The sequence below is a fragment of the Tachypleus tridentatus genome, chromosome 10 (assembly GCF_004210375.1).
Source record: "Tachypleus tridentatus isolate NWPU-2018 chromosome 10, ASM421037v1, whole genome shotgun sequence".
Taxonomy (NCBI): Eukaryota; Metazoa; Arthropoda; class Merostomata; order Xiphosura; family Limulidae; genus Tachypleus; species Tachypleus tridentatus.
This window is the reverse complement of record NC_134834.1, coordinates 31,335,633-31,361,377: the sequence shown is the minus strand read 5'-3', so window position 1 is coordinate 31,361,377 and position 25,745 is coordinate 31,335,633. Positions and strand designations below refer to the sequence as shown.

General features: G+C 35.2%; 2 protein-coding genes across 2 annotated transcripts; both read left to right on the top strand.

Moving 5' to 3' along the window:
• Positions 1-310: 310 nt before the first annotated feature.
• On the top strand, positions 311-5,823 carry LOC143228325 (uncharacterized). The gene is made up of 3 exons (XM_076459595.1): positions 311-438; positions 4,276-4,636; positions 5,636-5,823. The coding sequence occupies exons 1-3, from the start codon at positions 436-438 to the stop codon at positions 5,821-5,823; spliced, it is 552 nt and encodes a 183-aa protein (XP_076315710.1). The 5' UTR covers positions 311-435.
• Positions 5,824-10,073: 4,250 nt separating this feature from the next.
• On the top strand, positions 10,074-24,871 carry LOC143228324 (BDNF/NT-3 growth factors receptor-like). Its single transcript, XM_076459594.1, has 6 exons — positions 10,074-10,080; positions 11,563-11,724; positions 14,997-15,121; positions 15,990-16,163; positions 21,733-21,891; positions 23,097-24,871. The coding sequence occupies exons 1-6, from the start codon at positions 10,074-10,076 to the stop codon at positions 23,700-23,702; spliced, it is 1,233 nt and encodes a 410-aa protein (XP_076315709.1). The 3' UTR covers positions 23,703-24,871.
• Positions 24,872-25,745: the final 874 nt, after the last annotated feature.

The window sequence follows — 25,745 nt, the reverse complement described above, 5'->3', positions numbered from 1 at the left end:
GCTTGACGATGACTGAAGAAGGTCGAAATGTTGTTCGCTCATCTACATAGAGTTTTCTCTATCCATACCAGCCGTTTTTACGTATGTATAAACTTCTTCCTGAAAAAAGAGCCAGTAAAACTATAATATGAAAACGAAATAATGTTAATTTAAAGATAGAATCAGTTGGTGCAAATTTAACAACAAAATATATCGAGGGAAACTATCAATGTAAAAACAATTTTTTATAGACATACACCCAGTGAAATTATGAATAGAACAAGATTGTATGAAGTGCAAAAGTAAACTAAACCTGTTTGTTTTTCAGAAGATTTAAACTCGAGTTATTCTGCAATCTCCAACGAACCTCAAACTATCCACTCTACAGACGGTACTTTTCACATTGATCATCTAGTGAACATTTTTCTTAAGAACAACCAGGAGGTAGAGAATTCCATGGTGAGTACCTGTAGCGACCTCTAGCGATAAACTATAATTACAGTATAGATGTTTTACGAATGACGGCCTGTAAATACAAACACGATTAATAAGTTCAATTAGTGCTAGCACCATATGAAAAGCAAGAAATGTAACTATTAACAAAGTAGTTAAGTCGACAACATCGTTTAAATTTAGGTTTTCATATTCGCAGAAATAACGTTGTCATTCACTTGTGTGCCTGTCATTTCCTGGCTAGCCTAATGAATCTTGGTATTAGGTGAAAGAGCCCCTGGATATAGCACGTACGGTGTGACTGACAAATCAATATACACTTTACTTCTTTTTCACTTATAAGTTCGTATTAATAAATATTAATGTTCTTGTTAAGTTCCTAGTTCACCAATTCTTGTGAATAATCAGTAGATAAATTAAAAAAAAAAAGAGGTGTTAAAATAACTAAATAATACAGTATCAAAAATTCTTACCCTATGTCTGATGCGTTGTAACATAAATATTAGTGATGGAAACTACACTTCACCAACCAACTTAATTTGGCTCAAACCGTAACAGTAGTTTTTAAGTAATTTTGTTAATACAAGTAGAATCTCAGCCATTATCAAACCTGTCATATCTCAGCCGACTTGAGTAGCTGTTGTGTTGAACAAAAGGCTTCGTAGGTACTGGATTTAGCAACTGGGTTTGGTAAACAACTGGGTATTATAATGCATTTTTACAAAGGTTTTATAATACAGACCCTGATAAAGTTTGCAAGTACTGTTAATTCTACTGAACTTGTATGAGTTTGAATATATATATATATCTAGATAGATGGTAGCACTTAAAACATTCTAAAATAGCCTCTCCAGTTCCCTTTGTTGTTAGGTTACATCACTATGACCTATGTAACAGCTGTCAAGCATAACACATTGTGAACGCAAAACAAAACAAAAACATGGGAGACGAGTGTCGAAAATATTTTATATACATCAAAAAGTTAATCGCATGAAAGTGAAAAGCAATACAAACTAGTTTTGTAATTAAATGTAACTTGTTTAATAAAATCGAACAATTTCATTGAGCAAACAATGATTTAAGACGAGATAATCATTACATACACTGTTGAACAAGCAACAGATGTAAAAATTATTGAAGCAATTATGAAGAAATTATGGATTTAAGAATAATTATCACCAGGATATTGTACAAGTGGTAAAAGACCGAGTCAGAAATAACATTTTGAGCTAAAGATTGGAAAAAGGTATTTAATAAATGTTCTTAATCTCCAGATGAAAATAGCTGGAATCGACATCAGTGACAATCCCTTTCTCATTTATGAAACACCACACATAAGTATTGAGCAAAACATAATGCATTCTTGGAGTTCATAAAAGTGTAAGATGAAATTACCATCTAATCGGGTATCAAATAACATTCTATGTACCAAGTATGGTTAGATTGTTTAATGGTAACTTTATTCTAAACGCATATTGTATACAGACCATAAAAAGACCAGCTTATCGTAAATGTACATTACCGGATATATACGTAAATATATAAAAGGAATATCATATATTAACCAAAGCAAACTCCGGTTTGTTTTAAGTGTTAAAAAAACAACCGATATAAGAAGATATTTAAACCACAGTAAAATGTAACCTCTTAAGATACAAAACACTGCTAACAAGATATTTAAACCACAGTAAAATCTAACTTCTTAAGATACAAAACACTGCTAACAAGAATTTGAAGTATTGTGTATTACGAGACCTCTGAAACTGACATGGACTCAATTCGGAGAAGGAGAACATTACAGATACCACTGTTAACCTTAATCTGGAGATACTCCACTCGATGTACAAAGACATACTAAAATGAACCCGTTTATGACAGTATCAGAATCCTCTAAACACATTCTGAATCAGAATGTTCTAAACTGAATAAGTTGGAAAGTTCTTTTTCTTAGAAATAAAGCAATATGAAATCTACTCATTTGTTGTGTTGCACTATGATTCTCAATGTAACGGCATCAAGAAATCCTGAGCTCAGCTTTCTGTTTTAATTGGTAAAACAAACGAGCTATCTAATATAAGTTATGAAATTAACTCATGTGGAATATAAATTATACAAATTAGCAGAAACGCTGACATACATAGTATTCAGGCCCGGCATGGCCAAGTGGGATAAGGCATGCAACTTGTAATCTGAGGGTCGCGGGTTCGCATCCCCGTCGCCTCAAACAAGCTCGCCCTTTCAGCCGTGGGGGCATTATAATGTGACGATCAATCCCACTATTCGTTGGTAAAAGAGTAGTCCAAGAGTTGGCGGTGGGTAGTGATGACTAGCTGCCTTCCCTCTAGTCTTACACTGCTAAATTAGGGACGGCTAGCGCAGATAGCCCTTGAGTAGCTTTGCGCGAAATTAAAAACGAACAAACAAAAACAAAACAAATGTGGTATTCATATCTCTCTGAAAAAAAGTGTGAACATTTTCTAAGAAAGGATTATTTTGGTTTGGAAAAGTGTTCGGGTTGTGCACATACAAACTGTAATATTTTCACATATTAAAAGTAATAAACTTTATTGAAAAATAAACTACAGTTTCTTTAGAACTTCATTTTTAGTATTATACTTACAAACTACATTAATAAAGATATAATCAAACCCTCATGTTGTAGTTGTGAGCAGAACAGTTTTATTTAAAAGTGTGTTCTGTTATAAAGGAATGGTTGTTGCACATACCACACTAATTTTTTTTAAATTTTCTGAATCTAGAATACCCAAAGTGTGAAAGATTTTATGGATTTTTGTACAGCCATCCAACAGATAACGCCATTTAGTATTTCATTATAGTTATATAACACTTTATCACTCAACAACCCAGCAAAAGTTTGTTTTTGAATTTCGCACAAAGCTACTCGAGGGCTATCTGTGCTAGCCGTCCCTAATTTAGCAGTGTAAGACTAGAGTGAAGGCAGCTAGTCATCATCACCCACCGCCAACTCTTGGGCTACTCTTTTACTAACGAATAGTGGGACTGATCGTCACATTATAACGCCCCCACGGCTGGGAGGGTGAGCATGTTTGGCGCGACGCGGGCGCGAACCCGCGACCCTCGGATTACGAGTCGCACGCCTTACGCGCTAGGCCATTCCAGGTCCATCTCAACACTATCAGTACAGAAGACAAACAGGCAAATAATTTTAGTATTGTTGCATAAGACATCAACTCAAAAGTTTCAGTACAAACAAACAGAGAAATAATTTTGTAATTGTTATATTTTACAGATTCAAAAGCTCAACTTTTAAAAGCATATAAAGAACTTTATCATTTGTATACCTTACACCAATATGGAAACTTGGTAAATACAAACATATAATTACTTTTTTGTACTATTATAGTTTACAGTAACTCAAACATTCTAGTTTAGGCATACAAGTAGCATGACCAGGAGGGTAAGGCGACTCGTAACGGAGGATCGGGGATTCGAATCCTCGTCACACTAAACGTGCTCGCCCTTTCCACCATGGGGGCGCTATAATGTCAGTCCCGCTATGCGTTGATAAAAGAGTAGCCTAAGAGTTGGTGGTGGGTGGTGATGACTAGCTGCTTTCCCTCTAGTCTTACACTGCTAAATTAGGGACAGTTAGCACAGATAGTTCTCGTGTAGCTTTGCGCGAATTTAAAAACAAACAAACATACAAGTAAATATTTTCATCGCTAATATATTTCGCAGTAACTGAAAAGTTTCAACATGGACAAACATGTATATAATTCTGTCATTATTATACTTCACAGAAACTCAAAAGTCCAGTTTAAACAAACAGGCACGTAATTTTGTCACTATGATCTCTCCTAGGAACCTGATAGTTCTGGGAACATGCCCACTGACTACTTCCACTCGCACACGACGGTCAACCCTCAACTATCCATTCTTTATGGAAGTCTTTTTACTCTGTTGATAATACTTATCATTGGAAGCTCAGTGTACTTTTGGTGGAGACGCCGGACGTATCAGTGGAGACGACGAAAACGACCTCACGCCATTTCAGCCACGTCATTGAGTAAGGTCACCCTGCAGTACATTACTAACCCAAACTATTATTCCAACTCTCCAGATAACCTCTTTTTGAGGATGTTACAAGACTTGGAAATTCCTGGAGAAAGCCTCACTTTCACGAAGATAGTTGGAGAAGGTTGTTACAGTAAAGTATACAAAGGTATGCCAGTATTACTGTTTATCGTAGTCCTGAAGTTACGTAGAATACTTTTAAAAAGCAGAGTTAGTTTATCGTTTAAGTGCACGTCGAGTCAAAACAAATACGTGTAGTTGCTGTTTTATTAAAGCGTAAAGCTACACATTTGCTATCTATGGTGTGCTCACATCCCGTATTGAACACCGAATTTTAAGGTTATAAGTCCACAATTTTATTCCTGGCTATCAAACCCACAAGTTCGTAATATCAGAAAACATATGAAAGTTACTAGGTGTGGTTGTGACAATAGAACATGTTGATAATTAGAATAAATTACATGTTATTTTGTATTATATTAAGCAATATTTATCTTACATTCTTTTTTCTTTTTTTATTACGGCTCATAAATCGAAAGCCCGGCATGGCCAGATTCTTTGGTCGCTCGACTCGTAATCTGAGGGTATCGGTTTTGAATCCCTTTCACACCAAACATCCTCGTCCTTTCAGCCGTGGAGGCATTATAAGGTTATGGTCAATTCGACTATTCAGTAGTAAAAGAGTAGCTCAAGATTTGACGGTGGGTAGTGATGACGACCTGTCTTTCCTCTAGTCTTACACTGCTACATTAGTGATGACTAACGCAAGTAGCTCTCGTGTAGTTTTCTGTGTGGTTTTCAATATTCACTGAATGTTAATTCAAATGGTTTTCATTCACTGGATGTTAATTTAAATGGTTTTTATTCAGTAGATGTTAATTCAAACAGTTTTCAATATTCATTGAATGTTGAAACAAATGGATTTCAATATTCACTGGATGTTAATTTAAATGATTTTCAATATTCACTGGATGTTAATTCAAACAGTTTTCAATATTGATTGAATTTTAAAACAAATAGTTTTCAATATTCACTGGATGTTATTTCAAACGGTTTTCAATATTCACTAGATGCTAATTAAAAAAAGGGACCACTTTTAATTTCTCATGAGAATAAATTATGTTCAGTTTTGTTATTTTATCAACAGTAATGGTTTTAGGAGACAGTTTCTCCAAATTCCACACTATTTTAGCTGTAGGTTCTGAAGACACTGAAGTATTAGTTATTTGGTGTTTGTCAGGGAAGCCAAAATATATTTTTATTCTACCACAATCTGAAGGATTAGCTTGGGGTATCGTTTTGATCCTGGAGATGAAAACTACAAAGTTGGTTTAATTCAGTTTTCATGCTTAGTGAATTGTAAGTTCACTGCTATTTAGCAGTGATAGAGACGGCTATCGTATATAGCGATCGTGTAGCTTTGCGCGAAATATTCATCAAAATAAGCCTTTCTAAGATTTAAAAAACGAAAATGGAAATCGACAAATATTGTTTATAATGAATTAAAGCGAATTACTGGTCCAATCTAAAATAATCAAATATTATTTACAAAACTTCTTTAGCTGTCAGGTACATTAAAATACAGTGTTTGATAATATTATATATACTTCTACTATGTCAGCTAGTGTATTTAATTCAAATGGAAATCGTTCAACAGCGCGTGTCATCAGTTAATCGATCAACTTAAACCAAGCGGAATATGTTCAACGATGCGAACAAGTTACTCTCTCATTTAAAAGCAAACAAAGTATGTTCAACAGCGTACCACATTTTACTCTATCAATTTAAATCAAGTGTAACACGTTTACCAGCATGCTACGTTTCCCTCTATCAAAATAATCCAAAGGTAAGACGCTAAAAAGCGTGTTACATAGTATTCTATTAATACAAGTCAACAGAAAGCTATTTATTGGTGTGCTACGTGTTACTTTGTTAATTTAAATCAGATAAAAGACGTGCTACACATTGTGATTTACTTTTGAAAATACCGTTAATATTCTACATATTGTAAGTGTTATGGATTCTATATTATACTTATAAACGAGTAAGATCCGCAAATATAGGTGATTCGTTGGATAATAAATCATAAATTAAGGTTTACCTTTTTTCGACTTCGACTAAGTCTTATACATAGGAAGTGGCTGCACACAGAATTGAACAAATCTACAACCTTTATTTGAAAATAAAGTTAATAAAACAAAAGTAAATGTTATTGTGTTGTGCAACACTGGAGAGAGTTTTAATCCATTTTCTCTCGCCAATTGAACGTGAGTCCACCCTCAATCAAAAGAAGGCTAAAACTCACGAATAAAACAAAACAGAAATGAAAAAAAAACCTCTAAGTTACTAAATGGCACAAAATATCAAATATGTCTAACTCTTTTGATAGGGAAAGTTTTCTTTTAGCGCTCAAAACAACCAATTGATATATTGCTCAGGTATCCGAAAACCATTCTCTCTCTCTTTAGCATATAGGCGGGTTATATCCATCAAGCATTAACCGATTCATCGACAGAAAGGACAGCTGTCTATTTTGTGACATTGCGAATGAGGTGACAATTATCTTTCCTGTGAAAAGAAAAGAAAAAGAAAACCGTTTCAATGACGAATAAGAGCGACCTTGTGCTCCTTTGCAGATATAGTGAGAAGTTCATTTGTTTACTTGATTGACTTTCTATGTTAAAATCAAACCTTGAAGTAAAAGAAATTACACATTAAATAAGGGGACAGAAAATACAGTATCTTCCTACAACTGACCTTAATAATCAGACACTAACTTATCATAACTTCGATACTCCTGACAAGTTTTCAAACTCAATTTATAAACAGTGTTAGACTAAATTTTGTGTACCCGTTGTGAGTCAGAGCTAAGTTTACGAACTTACAACATAAAATACAGGGTTCGATTTTCTGTGGTAGACAAAGTGTAAATAACTTATAGGGTAACTTTGCGCTAAGAAAAAACAACACAAAACAAAGTAAGTTTGTATGTTTCGGCGTTTTATAACTGTCACACCTGAGCCTCAGTGTATTTTATATAAGTTTAAAAATGATTAAATATAAGACTCTATAGTTTCTGAATTCCTTTATGGTACTTCAGGCCTCTTCGAGACCTGAAAGATTTTAAATAAAAATAAGTACTAAGTTCCTTCCTAACTTGGATGGCAGGGAAGGTGGTTAGAATGCTGCTAATTTGTTGGCTTGTTTTTGGATTTCGCTCAAAGTTACACGAGAGCCATCTGCATTAGACGTCTCTAATGTAGCAGTGTAAGACTAGTGGGAAGGCAGCTAGTCATCACCACCTATCGCTAACTCTAGGGGCTACTCTTTTACCAACGAATACTGGGGTTGACTGCATATTATAACGCCCCCAAGGCTGAAAGGGCGAGCATGTTTGGTGCGATGGGGATTCGAACCCGCGACCCTCAGATTACGAGTCGAACGCCTGATTGGCAATCTTCCCTCTGATCGGTTGTTCAAAGTTAAGGACAACAGCAGATGGCGCTAGTAACTTTGCCAAAAATACAAATTATATACCAGTTTCAATATTCACTGGATGTTAATTCAAAAGGTTTTCAATATTCACAGAATGTTAATTCAACTGGCTTTCAATATTTATTGAATGTTAATTCAAATAGTTTTCAATATTCACTGGATGTTAATTCAAAAGGTTTTCAATATTCACAAACTGTTAATTCAAATGGCTGTCAATATTCATTGAATGTTAATTCAAATAGTTTTCAATATTCACTGGAAGCTCATTCAAATATCTTTTAATATTTACTGGATGTTATTTCAAATGGTCGTCAATATTCACTGGAAGCTAATTGAAATAGCTTTCAATATTCACTGGATGTTAATTCAAATGGTCGTCAATATTCACTGGATGTTAATTCAAATAGTTTTCAACATTCACTGGATGTTAATTCAAAAAAGAGACCACTTTTATTTTCTCGTGAAAATAAATTATGTTCAGTTTTGTCATTTCATCAACAGTAAGGGTTTTAGGAGACAGTTTCTCCAGGTGCAATACAATTTTATCTGTAGGTTCTGAAGACACTGAATTATTAATTATTTGGTGTTTGTCAGGGAAGCCAAAATATATTTCTATTCTATCACAATCTGAAAGAATAGTTTCGGGTATCGTATTGATCCTGGAGATGAAAATTACAAAGTTGGCTTAATTCAGTTTTCATGCTTAGTGAATTGTAAGTTCACTAACGAGATGTCGACTTTCACTGAATAATTTGCAAATTTAGTTAATGTATTTGTTCAGGTGGATGTAACAGAATGCAATGATCACGCTACAGGAACTTAAAAGTTAATTCATTTACTTTTAATCCTTTTTGTCAGTTTAAGAATGAAATTTCCCGAAAATTCTAAAACAGTTTACGGCAAAAAAATACTATAATTTAAATTTTATAAAATCATCGTAACCATAGTCTCATACGTAATATGGGAAACGTATGTAGTTAATAAAAACGTTTGAGGTCAAGTGACAAAATGTGTTTGTTTTTAATTTCGCGCAAAACTAAATGAGAGCTTTCTGCGCTAGCCGTCCCTAATTTAGCAGTGTAAGACCACAGAAAAGGTAGCTGTCATCAGCACCCACCGCCAACTCTCGGGCTACATTCTTACCTAAGAATAGCAGGCTTGATCGTCATATTATAACGACCCCCAAGGCTGAAAGAGCGAACATGTTTGGCGTGACGGGGATTCGAACCCGCGACCCACAGGTTGTGAATCAAGTGTCCTAACCATGCTGAAGTAGTAAAAAAAAATGGATTTCCTTACTGATCTGCTCATCAAAAACGACTATTTTAATAAGAATTTTCCATGTGGTAGAAACCGGGTTTCGATACTGATGGTGGGCATAGCATAGATAACCCATTGTGTAGCTTTGTGCTTAGTTATAAAACAAACAAGTTATCAGTTATACAGAATTTATATAGATTTTTTTTTATTTTGTGGATTTTGGGCCAACATCAAACGTACATGTGGGTTATCTATATCAATTGTCCATAATTTTGAGGTAATAAACTAGAAGGAACTATTGGTCAACACCACTTACCGCTAACACCTGTACTACTTTTGTCAGACCGTATAGATAGATCTGTTTATTTCTTCGTTTTTGAATTTCGCACAAAGCTGCTCGAGGGTTATCTGCCCTAGCCGTCCCTAATTTAGCAATGTAATTCTAGTGGGAGGGCAGCTAGTCGTAACCACCCACCGCCAACTCTTGGACTAATCTTTTACCAACGAATAGTGGGATTGACTGTAGCATTATAACATCCCTCACGGCTGAAAGGGCGAACATGTTTGGTGTGACGGGGATTCGAGTCCACAACCTTCAGATTACGAGTCGAATGCCTTAACTATCTGGCCATGCCAAACTAGATAGATCTGACCATCATTGTGATAATGCACCGACGACCCAAAATGCAGAGCGCAATGTTTTTTATTTGCTGTAATAGGGCTTAAACCACGGAACCAACCTCATTTTCACAATCCGCACTCTAACAGCTATTCCGCGTTCTGCTCCTGCTTAATAAAAATTTAGCGAACAGAACTATATATATTACATAATGTGCTGTAGGTTTAAGTTATTTGATAATTTAAGCGAACGATTTTTCTTCTGTAAAGAAGTCACAAAGCTTAAAGAGTTCCTATTTTAACTACGAATGTGATAACGTATGTAAAAGCTTCTCTATTTTATAAATAGTTCAGAAGAAATCTTTCCAGAAACAAGCAATGTTCGTGAATAATGTTTCACATTTATTAGAATACAGACCACAGTATAATACCAAGAATAGTTGAATCCATATACATTGAAAGTTATAGAACACTATTTGTAGCTTATTATGTTACAAGCACTATAAACAGTTCATTATACTATAGCCACTATTCACTGCTTATTATAAACACTATTTACTATTTTCTATAGTGCAATCATCATTCACAATTTATTAAGTCACAAGCACTATTTACAACCTGTTGTAGTACAACCACTATTTACAACTTATTACGTTATAAACACTGTTCACGGATTAATATATTATTAATAATTGTACGATATCTATATAGAAGATACGTAAAACAATTCATATTTTAATATGAACTTCGGAACAGAGCAAGCTACCGATATAGGTCGGAAAATAAATTGAACCCAATAATGAGTAAAGTTTATTGAATACTTTGTTCTTACAAGGATTAAAATGCATCAGGAAGTACCTCATTGTTACCTACATTTTAGTCGTAAAACAAATAATAGCTTATAAGGTTCGGCCAGCTTAAAAGATTTAAGCTAGTCCTAAACACATTACTAAACTGTCAGTGCAAAATACTATTTATAATAAACGAGATAGAATCCTAAATAATTGTAACACTTGAAATTCTTTTACGTAGGATTGGAACAAATTAATGTATGAGACATTTTTTATCTTATTTTTAGTATCTATATCTTTGTGCGCCAGCTTTGTTTGTTTGAAGTTAAGTACAAAGCTACACAACGGGCTATCCAGTTTGGTTTTATTACTCATCGAGATCTCTACAAGCCTACCCTCAAACTGACATTATTTTAGGCAGGATTGGAATGAATTAGTCTATAAGGCCTATGATGTGGTCATATACATCAATGGAAAGGATTTGACCTCCTGAGTCCAAAAGCGTAATTAGAACTCAAATCGTTCAAGAGATAACGGAGATACGAGCTACAAGTTTGTACTGAAAGAACAACAAACTTGGAGGTATTCTATGAGCTACTGTTCTGCGGCTAAAAAGTAAACATGATAAAAATATGTGTTACACTGTTAATGAAAATGGCATTAAAGAAATAGTAGAGTGGACTTCACCTACGGGAACACAAAAGCACTGGCTGTAAGCTTCATTTACTGGAGTGACAGCTTCGTATACTGTTAGTATGTGTATCACTTTTTTTACAGAAGATAAAATAGGCACTATTCACAGCTTACTGTACAATTATTAACTATACAATATCATTATATATGATAAACACTGTTATTATACTATTAGTAATTGTGAATATTTTAACAGTTTAGTATCAATGTGTTTTAGGTGAATATGCTCAAACTGCCAGCGGCTCTATTCCAGTTGCTGTCAAAGTTCTTAAAGACAATCTGTCAACAGAAATTCTTAGCGATTTTGAAAGAGAAGTGAAAGCAATGGCAACATTCGACCACGAAAATATTCTGAGACTGCTAGGGGTCGTTTTGAAAGGTAAGTTTACGTTTTGATCGGTTGGTCTTGTTTCAGTTTACAGACTTAACATAACGTGAAACGTAACAGAAAAAAGTGGATATAAATTGACTGTTCCTCAGATGATATGAGCTAAGTCCCTGTCCAGATATGTATATATATATACTTTTTTGCGTATCTTTGACTATTTTATAATAAACGAAACTGTTGAAAATAATCCACTCAATAACAAATTCGTAACCAGAACTTATTTCACATGTAATGCAATCAATAGAGGATAACAAAAAATAATGCCAGTAATATCTGTCTATAACTTGTTTTGTTTCTTCTAATAGTGAATACAGGTATGTATAAGGTTATTTTACCATTAAAATACTCATTCTACAATACTTCATGCGACTTTTTCATGTGAAGATGTATTCGTGATCAAGTTTGGAATATTTGTATATTAACATGAAAATACAGTTTGTTATTTTTTTTTTAATTTAATCCTCTTTTACTGAAAGGATGCGCTACGGCCCATCTAGTGTATTGTACTAATACACGTCTTTCTTTATTGAAGGGATGCGCTATGGCCCATCTAGTGTATTGTACTAATACACGTCTTTCTTTATTGAAGGGATGCGCTACGGCCCATCTAGTGTATTGTACTAATACACGTCTTTCTTTATTGAAGGGATGCGCTATGGCCCATCTAGTGTATTGTACTAATACACGTCTTTCTTTATTGAAGGGATGCGCTACGGCCCATCTAGTGTATTGTACTAATACACGTCTTTCTTTATTGAAGGGATGCGCTATGGCCCATCTAGTGTATTGTACTAATACACGTCTTTCTTTATTGAAGGGATGCGTTATGGCCCATCTAGTGTATTGTACTAATACACGTCTTTCTTTATTTAAAACAGTAAATCAAGTTTCATTTCGTTTCGCCAGTTTCGTTATAAACCAAGATTAAGGTTTCCTTAACAGAAGGTGCTAAGATGGAGACTGTTCAAGTCTATAATTCTCGTTCAGTTAAACACACTGGATTTATGAACGAGCCATTGGACTGCACATGTTGGAGAACTTTTCCTCCTCATTACCAGAAGCAGCTAGTTTCTTCCGATAAGACGTGGTATCACCACAAATATGTGATCAATGTTCGAGGGGGCACGAGACGTTTTCATACCGGTTATACACGACAGTTATCCTGATATCACTTGCTCATGGATATCCATGTTCTTAATTCTTGGCTTGTAGACATATGAATGTGTTTGACGAATAGTGACTGTTAGATACGTACGACTTAGTTACATATGTCTTATAAAAAAAACATGCATAAGTTCTATATAAAAAACGTGTGTAGTTCGTACGTTTCAAGCTTTAATAAATCATTATTATATGTAAAACATGTTTGTTTGTTCTTTGTGAAAAACCTTAACATTTTACCAAGTTTCATTAAGGTGTGGGCCCGGCATGACCAGGTGGTTAAGGCACTCGACTAGTAATCTGAGGGTCGCGGATTCGAATTCCCGTCCCACCAAACATTCTCGCCCTTTCAGTCGAGGGTGTGTTATAATGTGACGGTCATTTCCCACTATTCGTTGGTAAAAGAGTAGCCCAAGACTTGGCGGTGGGTTGTGATGACTAGCTACCTTCCCTCTAGTCTTACACTGCTAAATTAGGGACGGCTAACACAGATAGCCCTCGAGTAGCTTTGCGCGAAATTCAAGTGAATCTGAAAGTACAATATACATGGGCATTGCCCTGAAAAGGGCCTGAGTAATGCTCATCACTCTGGCCCTCATGTATTAACTTTAAATATGCTAAGCAGTCCACACTAACAATGAAAAGGAAGGAGAAAGAGGTCTACTGTGCCTGACCCTCTCGAGTATACAAAATTTACATACCCAAACAATTATAGAGCGAGAGAGAATAAATATTCTAGAAAATTGTGAGTAAGTTTGCTTCAGAAAAAGTATTTAATTTCTGAGTCACCAGGGTTAACGCAGGTCAGAGTTTTACGTAAGCTGTTTCTTATGTATTTTAGCTCAAACCTATACTCTGGAATAACTACTATCTGTTCACAGCGAAGAATCGAACCATGGATTTTAAGGTTGATAGTATGTAAACTTACCGCTGTACCATCGAGAAACGTCTTACGTAACTCATGTTTGTTTTGTGTTTTTCAGAGAGCCGGTATGACTGTACCAGTTTTTAATTACGTAGAATCCATAAGCTTTTCAAACACTTTTTTATTCTAAACTATCTGTACACCACATTGCTCGTGAGGCCACGAATTTCTTAGTTACAGGGTCCACAATAACATATAAATTACTTATATTTATGGCAAAACTACTAGATCTATCTACCGACATCCCTAATTTTGAACTACTTACCTGCTATACTATACCTTCCTTATCATCCTACGCCGAAGTTTAAGGGATTGGTTGTAACTTTTATAACGCACCTACAACTTAAACTACTGGTAATATTTTGTTGTATTGCACGGATTCGAGCTGCACCACAGAACCAACCCGCTTTCCCATACTGTTACACACGCACAAAAAAGTAAAAATATACAGAGAATACGATCGCTACTGGGATCACTCCTACTAATTACTGTTGATACCCCATATGTATTTATACAAGAATGATTTCACCACATATTTCAGTTGTTTTTTATACGAGTTTTTAATCGGCTAAAACGTAGAATAACTCAGTACGATGCAATCAATGAATCTTACCTGTAGTGAACGGCATAAAAAACAACAACAAAGCAAACCAACAACCTTAGGGTGAAATGTTTATAAGAACTCTCATTTCTATGTATACATAGTATGTTTAGTAGAATAACAAAAAAATACGTAACACTTGAACGTACGATGTCCTTAATGAGGTTATTATTTTTAATAAGGAGTAGAGTGTATCCTATTTCGTGAAATATATTGTTACGGTAAAATGATAACAATAATAAATTGGATTTCTAGCTAGAAGAGTCCTCCGTAGACATACACATCTTCTATTCCATCTCGCCATATTAAAAACGGCTCATTGTGTAGCTTTTTGCTTACCAATAAACAAACTTACAAAATTATCTGTTTAAAGAGATAGATATGATTTATTTTCTGCATTTTGTTCATGTTACAATATGACTGAAAGACGACTATGGCACCAACGGACAAGGGTACCAATTATGCCAAGCTGGGCGAACCGTTAGTTCGAAAGTTTATAAAAACTATTCATTGATTACAACTGGTGACCACCGTTTCGTTAAGTTGATTTGCTATATACATATATATTTCTTGTAGAAGCTGGCTCTGTTCCTTGCATGGTGTTCGAGTACATGCAGTATGGTGATCTCGGTGAATTGTTACGAAATAATGACGTCTACATAAGACTGCCGTCAAACCAGATCTGTAGCAGCTTAACCCAGGTAAGTGGTTGTTACACGATGTTCAGTTAGACGCCAGCCGTATTATCCAGTGTAACCAAATTTAAGTTAACGTAAATGAATAGCGTTCGTAGCGTTCCTCAGTACACATACCAACGCTTACCTTCTGCAACATCTCTCTGTATCTGAGATCTGAAACATGTTTTCCGGTTTATTTTGTAGATGATTTGGGAAAAGTCGTCATGATTAACAAGCACAGTAGAAGAAGACAACAACCTTCGTCGTCCTTTAAACCTGAGCTACTTTTGTAGATTAGTCCTCCAAGAGTTTATCGTCAAGTAAACCAGGCAGTTGTTGCCGTATGAACTTTGTTCATTGTGTATTGGGTTGTTGTTGTTTTAATCTAAAGGTGGAAATTCAACTGAGAATTAAATTTCCCTGAGTCAGTCAGCTACATTTCTCCTCCTTGGTCCGGCATGGCTTGGTGGTTAAGGTTCTCGACTTGTAATCTGAGGATCGCTGATTCGAATCCCCATTACACCAAACATACTCGCCCTTTCAGCTCTTAGGGTGTTATAATTTGATGGTCAACCACACTATTCGTTTGTAAAAGAGTAGCTTAAGAATTGGAGATGGGTGGTGATGACTAGCTGCCTTTTGTCTAGTCTTACATTGCTAAATTAGGGACGGCTAGCGTAGACAATCCTCGTGTAGCGACCCTCAGGCTATGTATGAGTCGAGTATCTAAACCACCTGGCAATGCCAGGCCAATCCCTTGTTAATGTTCATATTGTAGATCCTGTAATATGAAACATTTTTTTATTTTTTACTTTTTGTTTCAATACGTTTCAAATCATTATTAGTTCTCTTTACTTAAGTGCTGAAAATACATTCTCTCTTTTTTTCTTAGGTCGACCTTGTTCTGATTGCTATACAAATCGCTAGAGGCATGACCTATTTATCTTCTCAGCACTTCGTTCACAGAGACTTAGCCACGAGAAACTGTCTGGTAGGGGAAAATTTGAAGGTCAAGATTTCCGACTTCGGCATGTCGCGTGACATCTACACATGTGACTACTATAAAGTAAGGACACAGTTTCATGTGACAAATTATTCTTTGTTTGTTTTATCAGAAAATTTCCTCCATGATGAAAATACAGCCAAGTTGAAAAATAGAAAAAACTTATTGATAATAATTTAATATTAATATAACCGAAAATAAAACTATATAGTACATTGAGTTACATTGAGTTCAGGTTTTCAAACAACGATTAATCAGGCTCTGTTTGGGTTAAGGCTTCGACTCGTAATCTGAGGGTCGCGGGTTCGAATCCCCGTTGCACCAAACATGCTCGCCCTTTCAGCAGTGGGGTGTTATAATGTTACAGTCAATTCCACTATTCATTGGTAAAAGAGTAGCCCAAGAGTTGGCAGTGAGTGGTGACGACTAGCTGCTCTCCCTCTAGTCTCACACTGCTAAATTAGGGATAGCTAACGCAGATAGCGCTTGTGTAGCTATGTGCGAAATTCGAAACAAACAAACAGACTATATATGTAAAAACGGCTGGTATGCGTAGAGAAAGCTCTATGTAGAGAAGCGAACAACGTTTCGACCTTCTTCGGTCATCGTCAGGTTTACAAAGAAAAAAAGAGGTAACTGACCGATAGCTGACCACAAACAGACTCTGCTACTCTCCTCTGTGAAGCCTTACGTAGCATTTTAAAATAACACCTTGTTGTTATTTTAGCGTAAAGCTACAAAACGAGATATCCGTGCTCTGTCCACTGTGGAAAATTAAACCTTGTATTTTTACATTGTAAATCCGCAAACTTACCGCTGAACCACCGGGGTACTAAAAAAATGTCTTGAAAAATATATACAGTTCCTTAAATCACCTAAATTTAGAGTAAAATACTTGAGTGTACCTGTTCTGGTAGGAATCGAATTGCGAATTCTAATTAATTATCGGTCAAAAGTGCAAGTAAGTAAGTACGCAATAGCTACATTTTAATCAGCTATACCATTGTCTGGTTGGCTTTTAGTTTTGCTTTAAGTAAGTGGTTTATACTGATTGTACGTTAATGATAATTACTTATTTCGTTATCTTGCTTTTAAATAAAGTTGAAGGAACAGATTATAAGCAGAAAAAGTGCTGAAACCAATTAGTCGGAGGAGCAACCACATATTTTCGTACAAAGTGTATGTTGATTTTATATAATCTGATTCGAATTAAAGTGGATTTCTGAGATATGAGTTGCTATAACTTTTGATTTACTTGGAAAATAACTACAGCTTAATCTCAATCGAAGCTTTATTTTTACCATTTCAGCCTTTATTTCCAGAAAGTCATTTAAGTTTATGACATTAAAATCAAGCAATCACCTCGCCATCTACTGAACGAAAGTAACACTGTATTTTGTTTTATTATTATTGGCATTTATAAAATACACGTATCAAGTGTCATACATAAATTTAAAAAAAATATTTTATTTTACCTTATTTTACCTTATTTCAAGATTCAGTTAAGTAACCAGTTAAAAAGCTTTAACTTTTTTTTTTTTACTCTTACTTGTTTTCCCCAGTAAGTTCCTTTCAGTTTTCATTTGAATTATTATTAATCGGAAAAAATTATAAATAGAACTCCACATATTTCAATGGTATACTTAAATAGTTCAGTTAACAAGAAAAGTCGTTGTTATTGTTGGCTTCATGAATTAACGAAACGAGTTTTTTTTCTTCAAAATTAGACCATGCACAGAATTTATATAAGACTACTTTCAACTTATCACTAGATGACAGAATAATTCTAAACTGTTTTGATCTAAAAATCCTTTAGTCGACATTTTGATAACATGAAAAAAACACAGAACGTATCCTTTCTGTATACCAAACCTCGACAAGTTCTTTATGATTACTTCCTTTCATAGGCCCGGCATGGCTAGATGGTTAAGACACTCGAATCGTAACTTGAGGGTCGGGGTTTCGAATTCCTGTCACATCAAACATGTTCACCCCTTCAGCCGTGGGGCATTATAATGTTACGATCAATCCCACTATTCGTTGGCAAAACAATTGCCCAAGAGTTGGCGGTGGGTGATGATGACTATCTGTCTTCCATCTAGTCTTACACTGCTAAATTAGAGAAGGCTAGCGCAGAGAGCCCTTGTGTAGCTTTCCAAGAAATTCAAAACAAACAGTTATTCCCTCCCTGACACGGCATGCCACGTGTTAGGCACTTGACTTGCAACATGAGACCTTTTCGGCTACATAGGTGTTATAATGTGACGTTCAATTCCACTGTTCATCAGTAAAAGAGTAGTCAAAGAGTTGCAGATGGGTGGTGACGACTAGATGCCATACCTCTAGTCTTTCATCAAATTCAAAACAAAAACAAGCAATCTCTTCAAAAAAGAAAAGAAAATTGCACTCTTAACTTTTGAATCGTGGGTGCGTTATAAGAGTGAAGGTCAAATCTATTATTCAATTTAGAGTAGCCCTCGAGTTAGCTAGGTGGTATTCACTAGCTTCAAAATTAGGACACGTTAGTACAGGTCGAGTGAAAATCAAGCACACAAAAGATGTTTCCGATGTTTATAAAGTTTATTTTTTGTTACTTCGTTTTAATTAAAATATAAAAAAATTGGAATTCTTAGCTAGAAAACCAATAGCCTAAGTGGATTATGGTTATCAGATTGTGCATGTTCAGTAAGTTTGTCCATGTAAGATCCAGATAATCCGAATCAAGTTATAATTTAAATATCACTATGTAACACAAATTTTGTTCCTGGATAGTATTGTGTTATTTCTTTATCGCTTATGTTGTAAAAGTACAGAAAATAGCCATTATTTCCTTCAAACTTTGCTTTTGTGACCTGGATAATGAAATTAACTTATTTTATGTGTAAAAACGGGCAAATTTACACATTTTCATTTGCATGAGGTCTGAATAAAACAACATCTGAATCAAGATTTACATGTGTTTATACTAAAGTTATACAAAAATGTTTAGAACTGAGTAGTTTTTCGAGATTTGCGACTGTTATGTAAATCACTTTTGCGTATCAGCCCCGAAATATAGTCTTCCATACTGTTTTCGTTATACGCTCCTTAGTAGCGGCGTTCAAAGTTTAGTACATCTTGGTGAGAGCGCTCGCCTTGCTTTTCTGCTCCTATGTTCTCCTTGAATTTATCAAGATGAGCGTTAAGAATATGGACTTTCAGGGACATCCTGCAGTCCATTTTGCCGTAGTTCTTCACCAGAGCCTCAACCAGTTCCACATAATTTTCGGCATTGTGATTGCCAAAGAAGCCCCGAATTATTGCGACAAAGCTGCCCCAAGCTTTTATGCCCTTCCTACTGAACTTGTTGGGGAATTATGTGCACTCCAGGATCTTCTTTATTTGTGGTCTAACAAAGACACCTTTGCTTCAGACAGCTTAGGAAAGAAATCTCAAAGGTACTTGAAGGCTGTAGACTCCTTATCAAGAGCTGTGACAAATTGTTTCATAAGGCCCAATTTTATGTGAAATGGTGGGAAAAACACTTTCTGGACGTCCACTAGTGGCTAACACTTGACATTGTGCCTCCCCTTAGAGAACTCAGTCCGTTGTGGCCAAGGCTTCCTGTTGTAGTGCGCTGCGGTGTCCCTGCTGTTCCAAAGGCAAAGATAACAGGGAAACTTGGTAAAGCATCCTTGGATAGGTCTACGTGTTTACTTAGGCAGCTTGAACTAAACCGAAATGATGAGTGGTGAGTCCCTGTATATATATATTGCTATGGAAAGTTCTAGAAAATTCTAAAAGGTTCTTAAAATTCTCGTAAGTTCTACAACATTCTAGAAAATTCTTGTAAGTTCTACAACAAGTTCGAGAAAATTCTCTTTTAGTTATTCAGCAGTGAATCTACCTGGAATGTTCTGGAAAATCGGTAAATTTGAAAATTTCATTACCCAGGTCACAAAAGCAAAGTTTGAAGATAAAAATAGGTCTTTTCCATTTACTTTAGGCATAAGCAATTGGGAAATAACACTTTCTGCCCAGGAACAAGAAAAAGTAAAAATTTTGTTACATTATATTATAAATTTGTAACCTTGGGCGCTTCAAGTGAGAAATTACGAAACTAACTATCATACAATACAACTCTAAAATTTTAGTTAGATTTAACTTCAAGCAAAGTATGCAAACTCAATAATAGTCAAGATATTTCTCTTATAGTTAACATAATAAATGTCTTACTAGATTAATAATTGTACTTGAGAAGTGTGATGAGATTTCGCACGTGTATCTTATAACATAAAATTTTCTACGAAAATCATTTTTCCCAGTTGTATTCTTTCATAATCGGGCCCGGCATGGCCAAGCGTGTTAAGGCCTGCAACTCGTAATCCGAGGGTCGTGGGCTCGAATCCCTGTTACACCAAACATGCTCATCCTTTTAGCCGTTTGGGCGTTATAATGTGTCGATCAATCTCACTATTCGTTGGCAAAAAAGTAGCTCAAGGGTTGGCGGTGGGTGATGATGACTAGCTGCCTTCCTTCTAGTCTTACACTGCTAAATTAGGGACGGCTAGCGCATGTAGCTCTCGTGCAGCTTTGCAAGAAATTCCAAACAAACAAAACCAAAACTTTCTTATCCATTGAATCTTGATTCCATCAGAAATATTTATGCGCTTGTTTAATTAACTTCATACTGTTTTCGCCAAATGTGTGTGGAACCTCTGAAAGTAACAAGTGTGAAAATACGTATGAACCAGAAATATTTTCACTTAAACAGGCTACCAAAGTACACAGGGCCAACTTGACCAGCACGTGCAAGCAAAATGCAAGGCCATCCTACAGCAAGAATTTCTTTGACATAATTAAACCATCTTTTAAGATAAAAATCCATCACTTAGAACTTGTTTTTGTTGTTGAAATAACACATTTCTACAAGTTAAACAAAATTAAATGTATGTAAGTAAGTTTATACATAGCTTGTATATTAGTTATGCCATTAAGCATCGGAGATCGAGCGCAGTGAATAAAACACTTTGTCAGTCATTTTTGAATCTAGAAACATGTAACTGTACGTGAAAGTTAGTATAAAGCAATCTAGTTAATATCTCAGAAACTGTCCCACGTTCCCTTTGGAGTCTAAGGCTTTTGGGACATCGCAGTTTTATAGCTTTTGCAACATTTATACATTAATAGACTACAAGTTAAAGAAAACAATTTAACTAAGACTGAAGTAAACACCATATCAATCTGACAAAATAAGTTCTAATTACTATTTTCTCTCCACCTCTGTTCCTCCGTGGATCAGTAGTAAGTTTACTGACTTACAATGCTAACATTCGGAGTTCGATTTCTCCCTGTGGAGAGAAAGCAGATACGTCATTGTATAGTTTTGCTTTAACAAAACAAACAACAGTGCTATACTGGACACCTGTGATTATTGACAGTCTTAGCTTAGCTATCAGACAGACAAATAATATTCGCAACAACTCAACACTACATTGTTGGATTGCAAACGTTTTTTTTCTTTTCGAATTTATTTCAAATGATATTAAGATCAGTAATTCACTCAGCTGAATAGCTAAAACCTACGTATAGCGACTTATCGCCAGCTTTGTTTCGTGTATCTGTTATATGTGTAATAAAATTTACGTTTTAGATCGGCGGGTCCCGGATGTTGCCCGTGCGCTGGATGGCACCGGAAAGCATTGTGTATGGCAAGTTTACCCTATACTCTGATGTTTGGTCCTATGGAGTTGTTCTGTGGGAGATATTTACTTTCGGCAAGCAACCGTATTATGGACACTCCAACGAAGAGGTTCGTATGTATAACTATTCCATGTTGTTGTTTTGAATTAAGCACAAAGCTACTCAATGGGCTATCTGTGCTCTACCCACCACGGGTATCAAAACCCAGTTTTTAGCGTTGTAAGTCCGCAGACATACTGCTGAGCCACTGGGGGGCATGAACATCGTAGCAGAGCATGATAACTATTCCAATATCGATTTCGTTATAACGTGGCAATAACAAACAAAACGTTGTCTAAATAATTCAAGACCAATTGTTTAAAATAACAAGTTTTTTAGTTTTATTTAAAAGTTAACAGGAGTTATATAAAAAATCTTACTAGAAAAAAAGTCCAACACTAAAATAACGAACATTGAGATCGACATCTATTCGTTCCCAGTGTCACAGCAGTATGTCTGCGAATTTACAATGCTAGAAGCTAGGTTTTGATACCTGTTGTGTGCAGAGCACAGGTAGCCCATTGTATAGCTTTGCGCTTAACTGCAAACAAACCACACCAACATCTAGTGAAAGTGATAGGTACTAGGAAATAAGTGATTGCAACCTACCATGCACTTCAGGTCACAACTTAGCTTATGAAACTTAGACGACCTTTTAATTAGATTTATTGTATAAATCTGGTTAATTAATGTTTCTCTTACTTAAGAGTGAAAGCAAATAATATGTTAATATGCATTATATAATGACTCAACTAACTATATTGCTATATCCAATGCTAACGAGACCTTCCGCCCATGACCATGACTCTAAGGCTTGCTAGAATATACAACAAATATAGCAGTGGTGTAGGTAATAATTAAGCAAATAAAATGTAATTATCACCCATTTTATTTAAGTTATTTACCAATCACAGTTAGGTTAAGGATCAATAATGAATTATAATATCGTTTTGTTAAATCACATTGAATGTAAGAGCTTATTGAAGTAACGCCCTCAATACTATAAGAACAACTTATTGAACGTTGGACACACTGCATATAGCTCACTGTGTAGCTGTACACCTGAAATAATAAACTGAAAGTTAAAAAATATATAATTTAAAAACAAACAAGAATCTTAAATTAAAAGTTTTTTAATTGTATTTCCATATCATTTAACAAAAAACATGAAAGAAAACAAAACTTGCGAACAAGTAGCAGACGAATGTTACGCTAGAATCTACTTTTCACAAAGTGTACAAGTAAACTAATGCTTTGGTTTTCTACTTTTACCAGGTTGTAAAACTGATATTACAGGGAATTCTTCTAAGTCCTCCCGGGAAATGCCCTTACTTCATTTATAACATTATGGCAGGATGTTGGAAAACTGAACCTCGTGACCGACTCAAGTTTCCCGATATCTACCACATCCTGATCGAAAACGCCCCAACTCGCACCAATGCAACTTCTGTAAAGACTCCAAGCCAACATCCTGCCCTTCTCAACCATGAAGTAGAAGAACAACATCCTGCCTATATCAACCATGAAGTAGAAGAACAACATCCTGGCTACCTCAACCATGAAGTAGAAGAACAACATCCTGCCTATATTAACCATGAAGTAGAAGAACAACATCCTGCCTACCTCAACCATGAAGTAGAAGAACAACATCCTGCCTACCTCAACCATGAAGTAGGAGAAGATTTAACAAATTTGGTTGACAACCACCGCTCAGGTTTACAACAAATTTCACGAAATTCTTCGGTTGGATCTCTACAAGATGTTCAAGTCTACGAAAATAGGAATTCCACTGAACCAGCAGCCTCCTGTATCATTGGCTCAACCCAAGATACATATCAACCCATATTTTCCATTATTTTAGATGCCACCAAAGAGGTTTAGAAAAAACTGTATTTCCCTAACTCTTGTGATGGTAATCAATCTAAATCCAAGAAAATATATTTTGTTCTCAACTTTCAGTTCAAACTCAAATGTACATAAACTAACCTCAGTTTTTGAGTTATCGTAAGAATTTGATTTCTCCCTATCACCCTCAACTGTTCTCTCAGCTTCATTCATACAGTGACTCATGTTTTTATCAGTTTTCAGTTAAACCAACAAGATATTTTCCCCTAAGTTTATTGACTGAAGCTAGTATGTTTTAACGAAAATGTTTGTTTTTCGTTTTAATTAATCTGTCCGAAATGTAAAAACAACATATTTTTGTTAACTGTTAAACTCAGAAAATGAAAAAAACAACAACAACTAGTTTTTAACTACTTCAAAGCTATCAAAATTGTAAAACAGAACTCCATTAAGTTTAGGATTCTATTGTTAACACTGAAGATCTGTGGCATGACAAACATTTTTTTACAATTGACACAACTAAAAATGTAAAACCTCGTTAAAATCCTTTTGCTTACACTGAAATTCACAGGACAAATTCACCTTTACTATTCACTTAATCAAATCGCCATGTGTTGTTTGGTTACTCCAAAATCTTCAAAACTGATTAGTTAGAGACCGGTTTATTAACAGTATGAAGGACACCTGTCACTCCGTTGTGGTGTTAGTTTAACACATAGATGAATAGTACCTTGCACTCTTCACGATGTTAAATTTACAAAAATTATTATGTTCCCAGCAGTCTAAGTTCAACACCATATCACGATATGTACACTGACTATTTGTCTCCCGTATAGTGTTAATATAACACTGTCTGTACACCATCAATTAGATTCTAGTATAATACGTTTCATTTATATATGAATATTTACTCATATTCCAGTGTAATACGTTTCATGTATGAATATTTACTTATATATCATCCCGAGTTCTACGAAATATTTTTAAACTACAATTCTATGACTGATTTAGTACGAGTTTTGTCCATCTCAACTAATACAAGAACTCTTTTTCTCCAAACTCTTATCACAAGTACAACAATCCTTAATAGTAAATATTTGGTAACACCGGTTTGTTCAATACCTTGGTAACAGTTTACTAGATGTGGTATAAAACTCACAACACCTTCGTTATTTAACTTTTTCCATTAACACTGTACATTACTATAAAAACTGTGGTTTATAAAAACATATATTGCTTGAAAATGAAATAGTTATTTCTTTCAGTATTACATGTTTTCTCATGAGCTAAGAAAGATTCACAAACACCAGTTTCACGGTTCACGAAGTAAACTTGGTATTGACGGTAATATTTCTCATGGACAGTGAAGTTTCAATTTCGGATCTTCATTATTAAATACTGTTAGTTTAATAAGGTGAAACGCAACATTGCGGACATGTCATATGGTACTTTGTAGATTAATAATTTAAGATATGATGATAGAAAGTGTAAAACGGAGCTTGATGAATTACTTTAATTTAAGATGGAGTATTATAGATGTGCTAACGGTGCTGGGAAGATTAGTTATGCGAGATGTTACGTTACAAATGTGTCACATGGAACTTGATAACTTATTTTAGTCGTGTGTGCTATAATGTTAGAATGTGTCAAACTGTACTTGATGGATTAATTTAGTAACGTAAGATGCGATGTTACAAATAAGTCAGACTGAGTCAGGTGGATTAGGTTAATAATTTAAGATATGATGTTGGGATGTGTCATACAGCGATTAGTGGATTAGATTAATAATGTAAGATGTGATTTTACAAATGTGTCACTGGGTGCTTGGTGGATTAGTTTAGTAATGTGAGATGTAATGATACGGCCGTGTCAAACGGTGCTCAGTAGAAACTTTTGCGAAATTTAAAATCTAGAGTGCCTTTTAAAACTAATACGTTAGAGCTTTCTTTTCATCATGTTTGAAATGCTATGAAACCTTCTAAGGGTTTACAAAAAGGAAATGTTTGAAGTGGGGTTTTCAGAAGGGAAATATTTGAAATTATAGTTTTAAAAATGAGGCTTAGACGCAAAGAATACTTT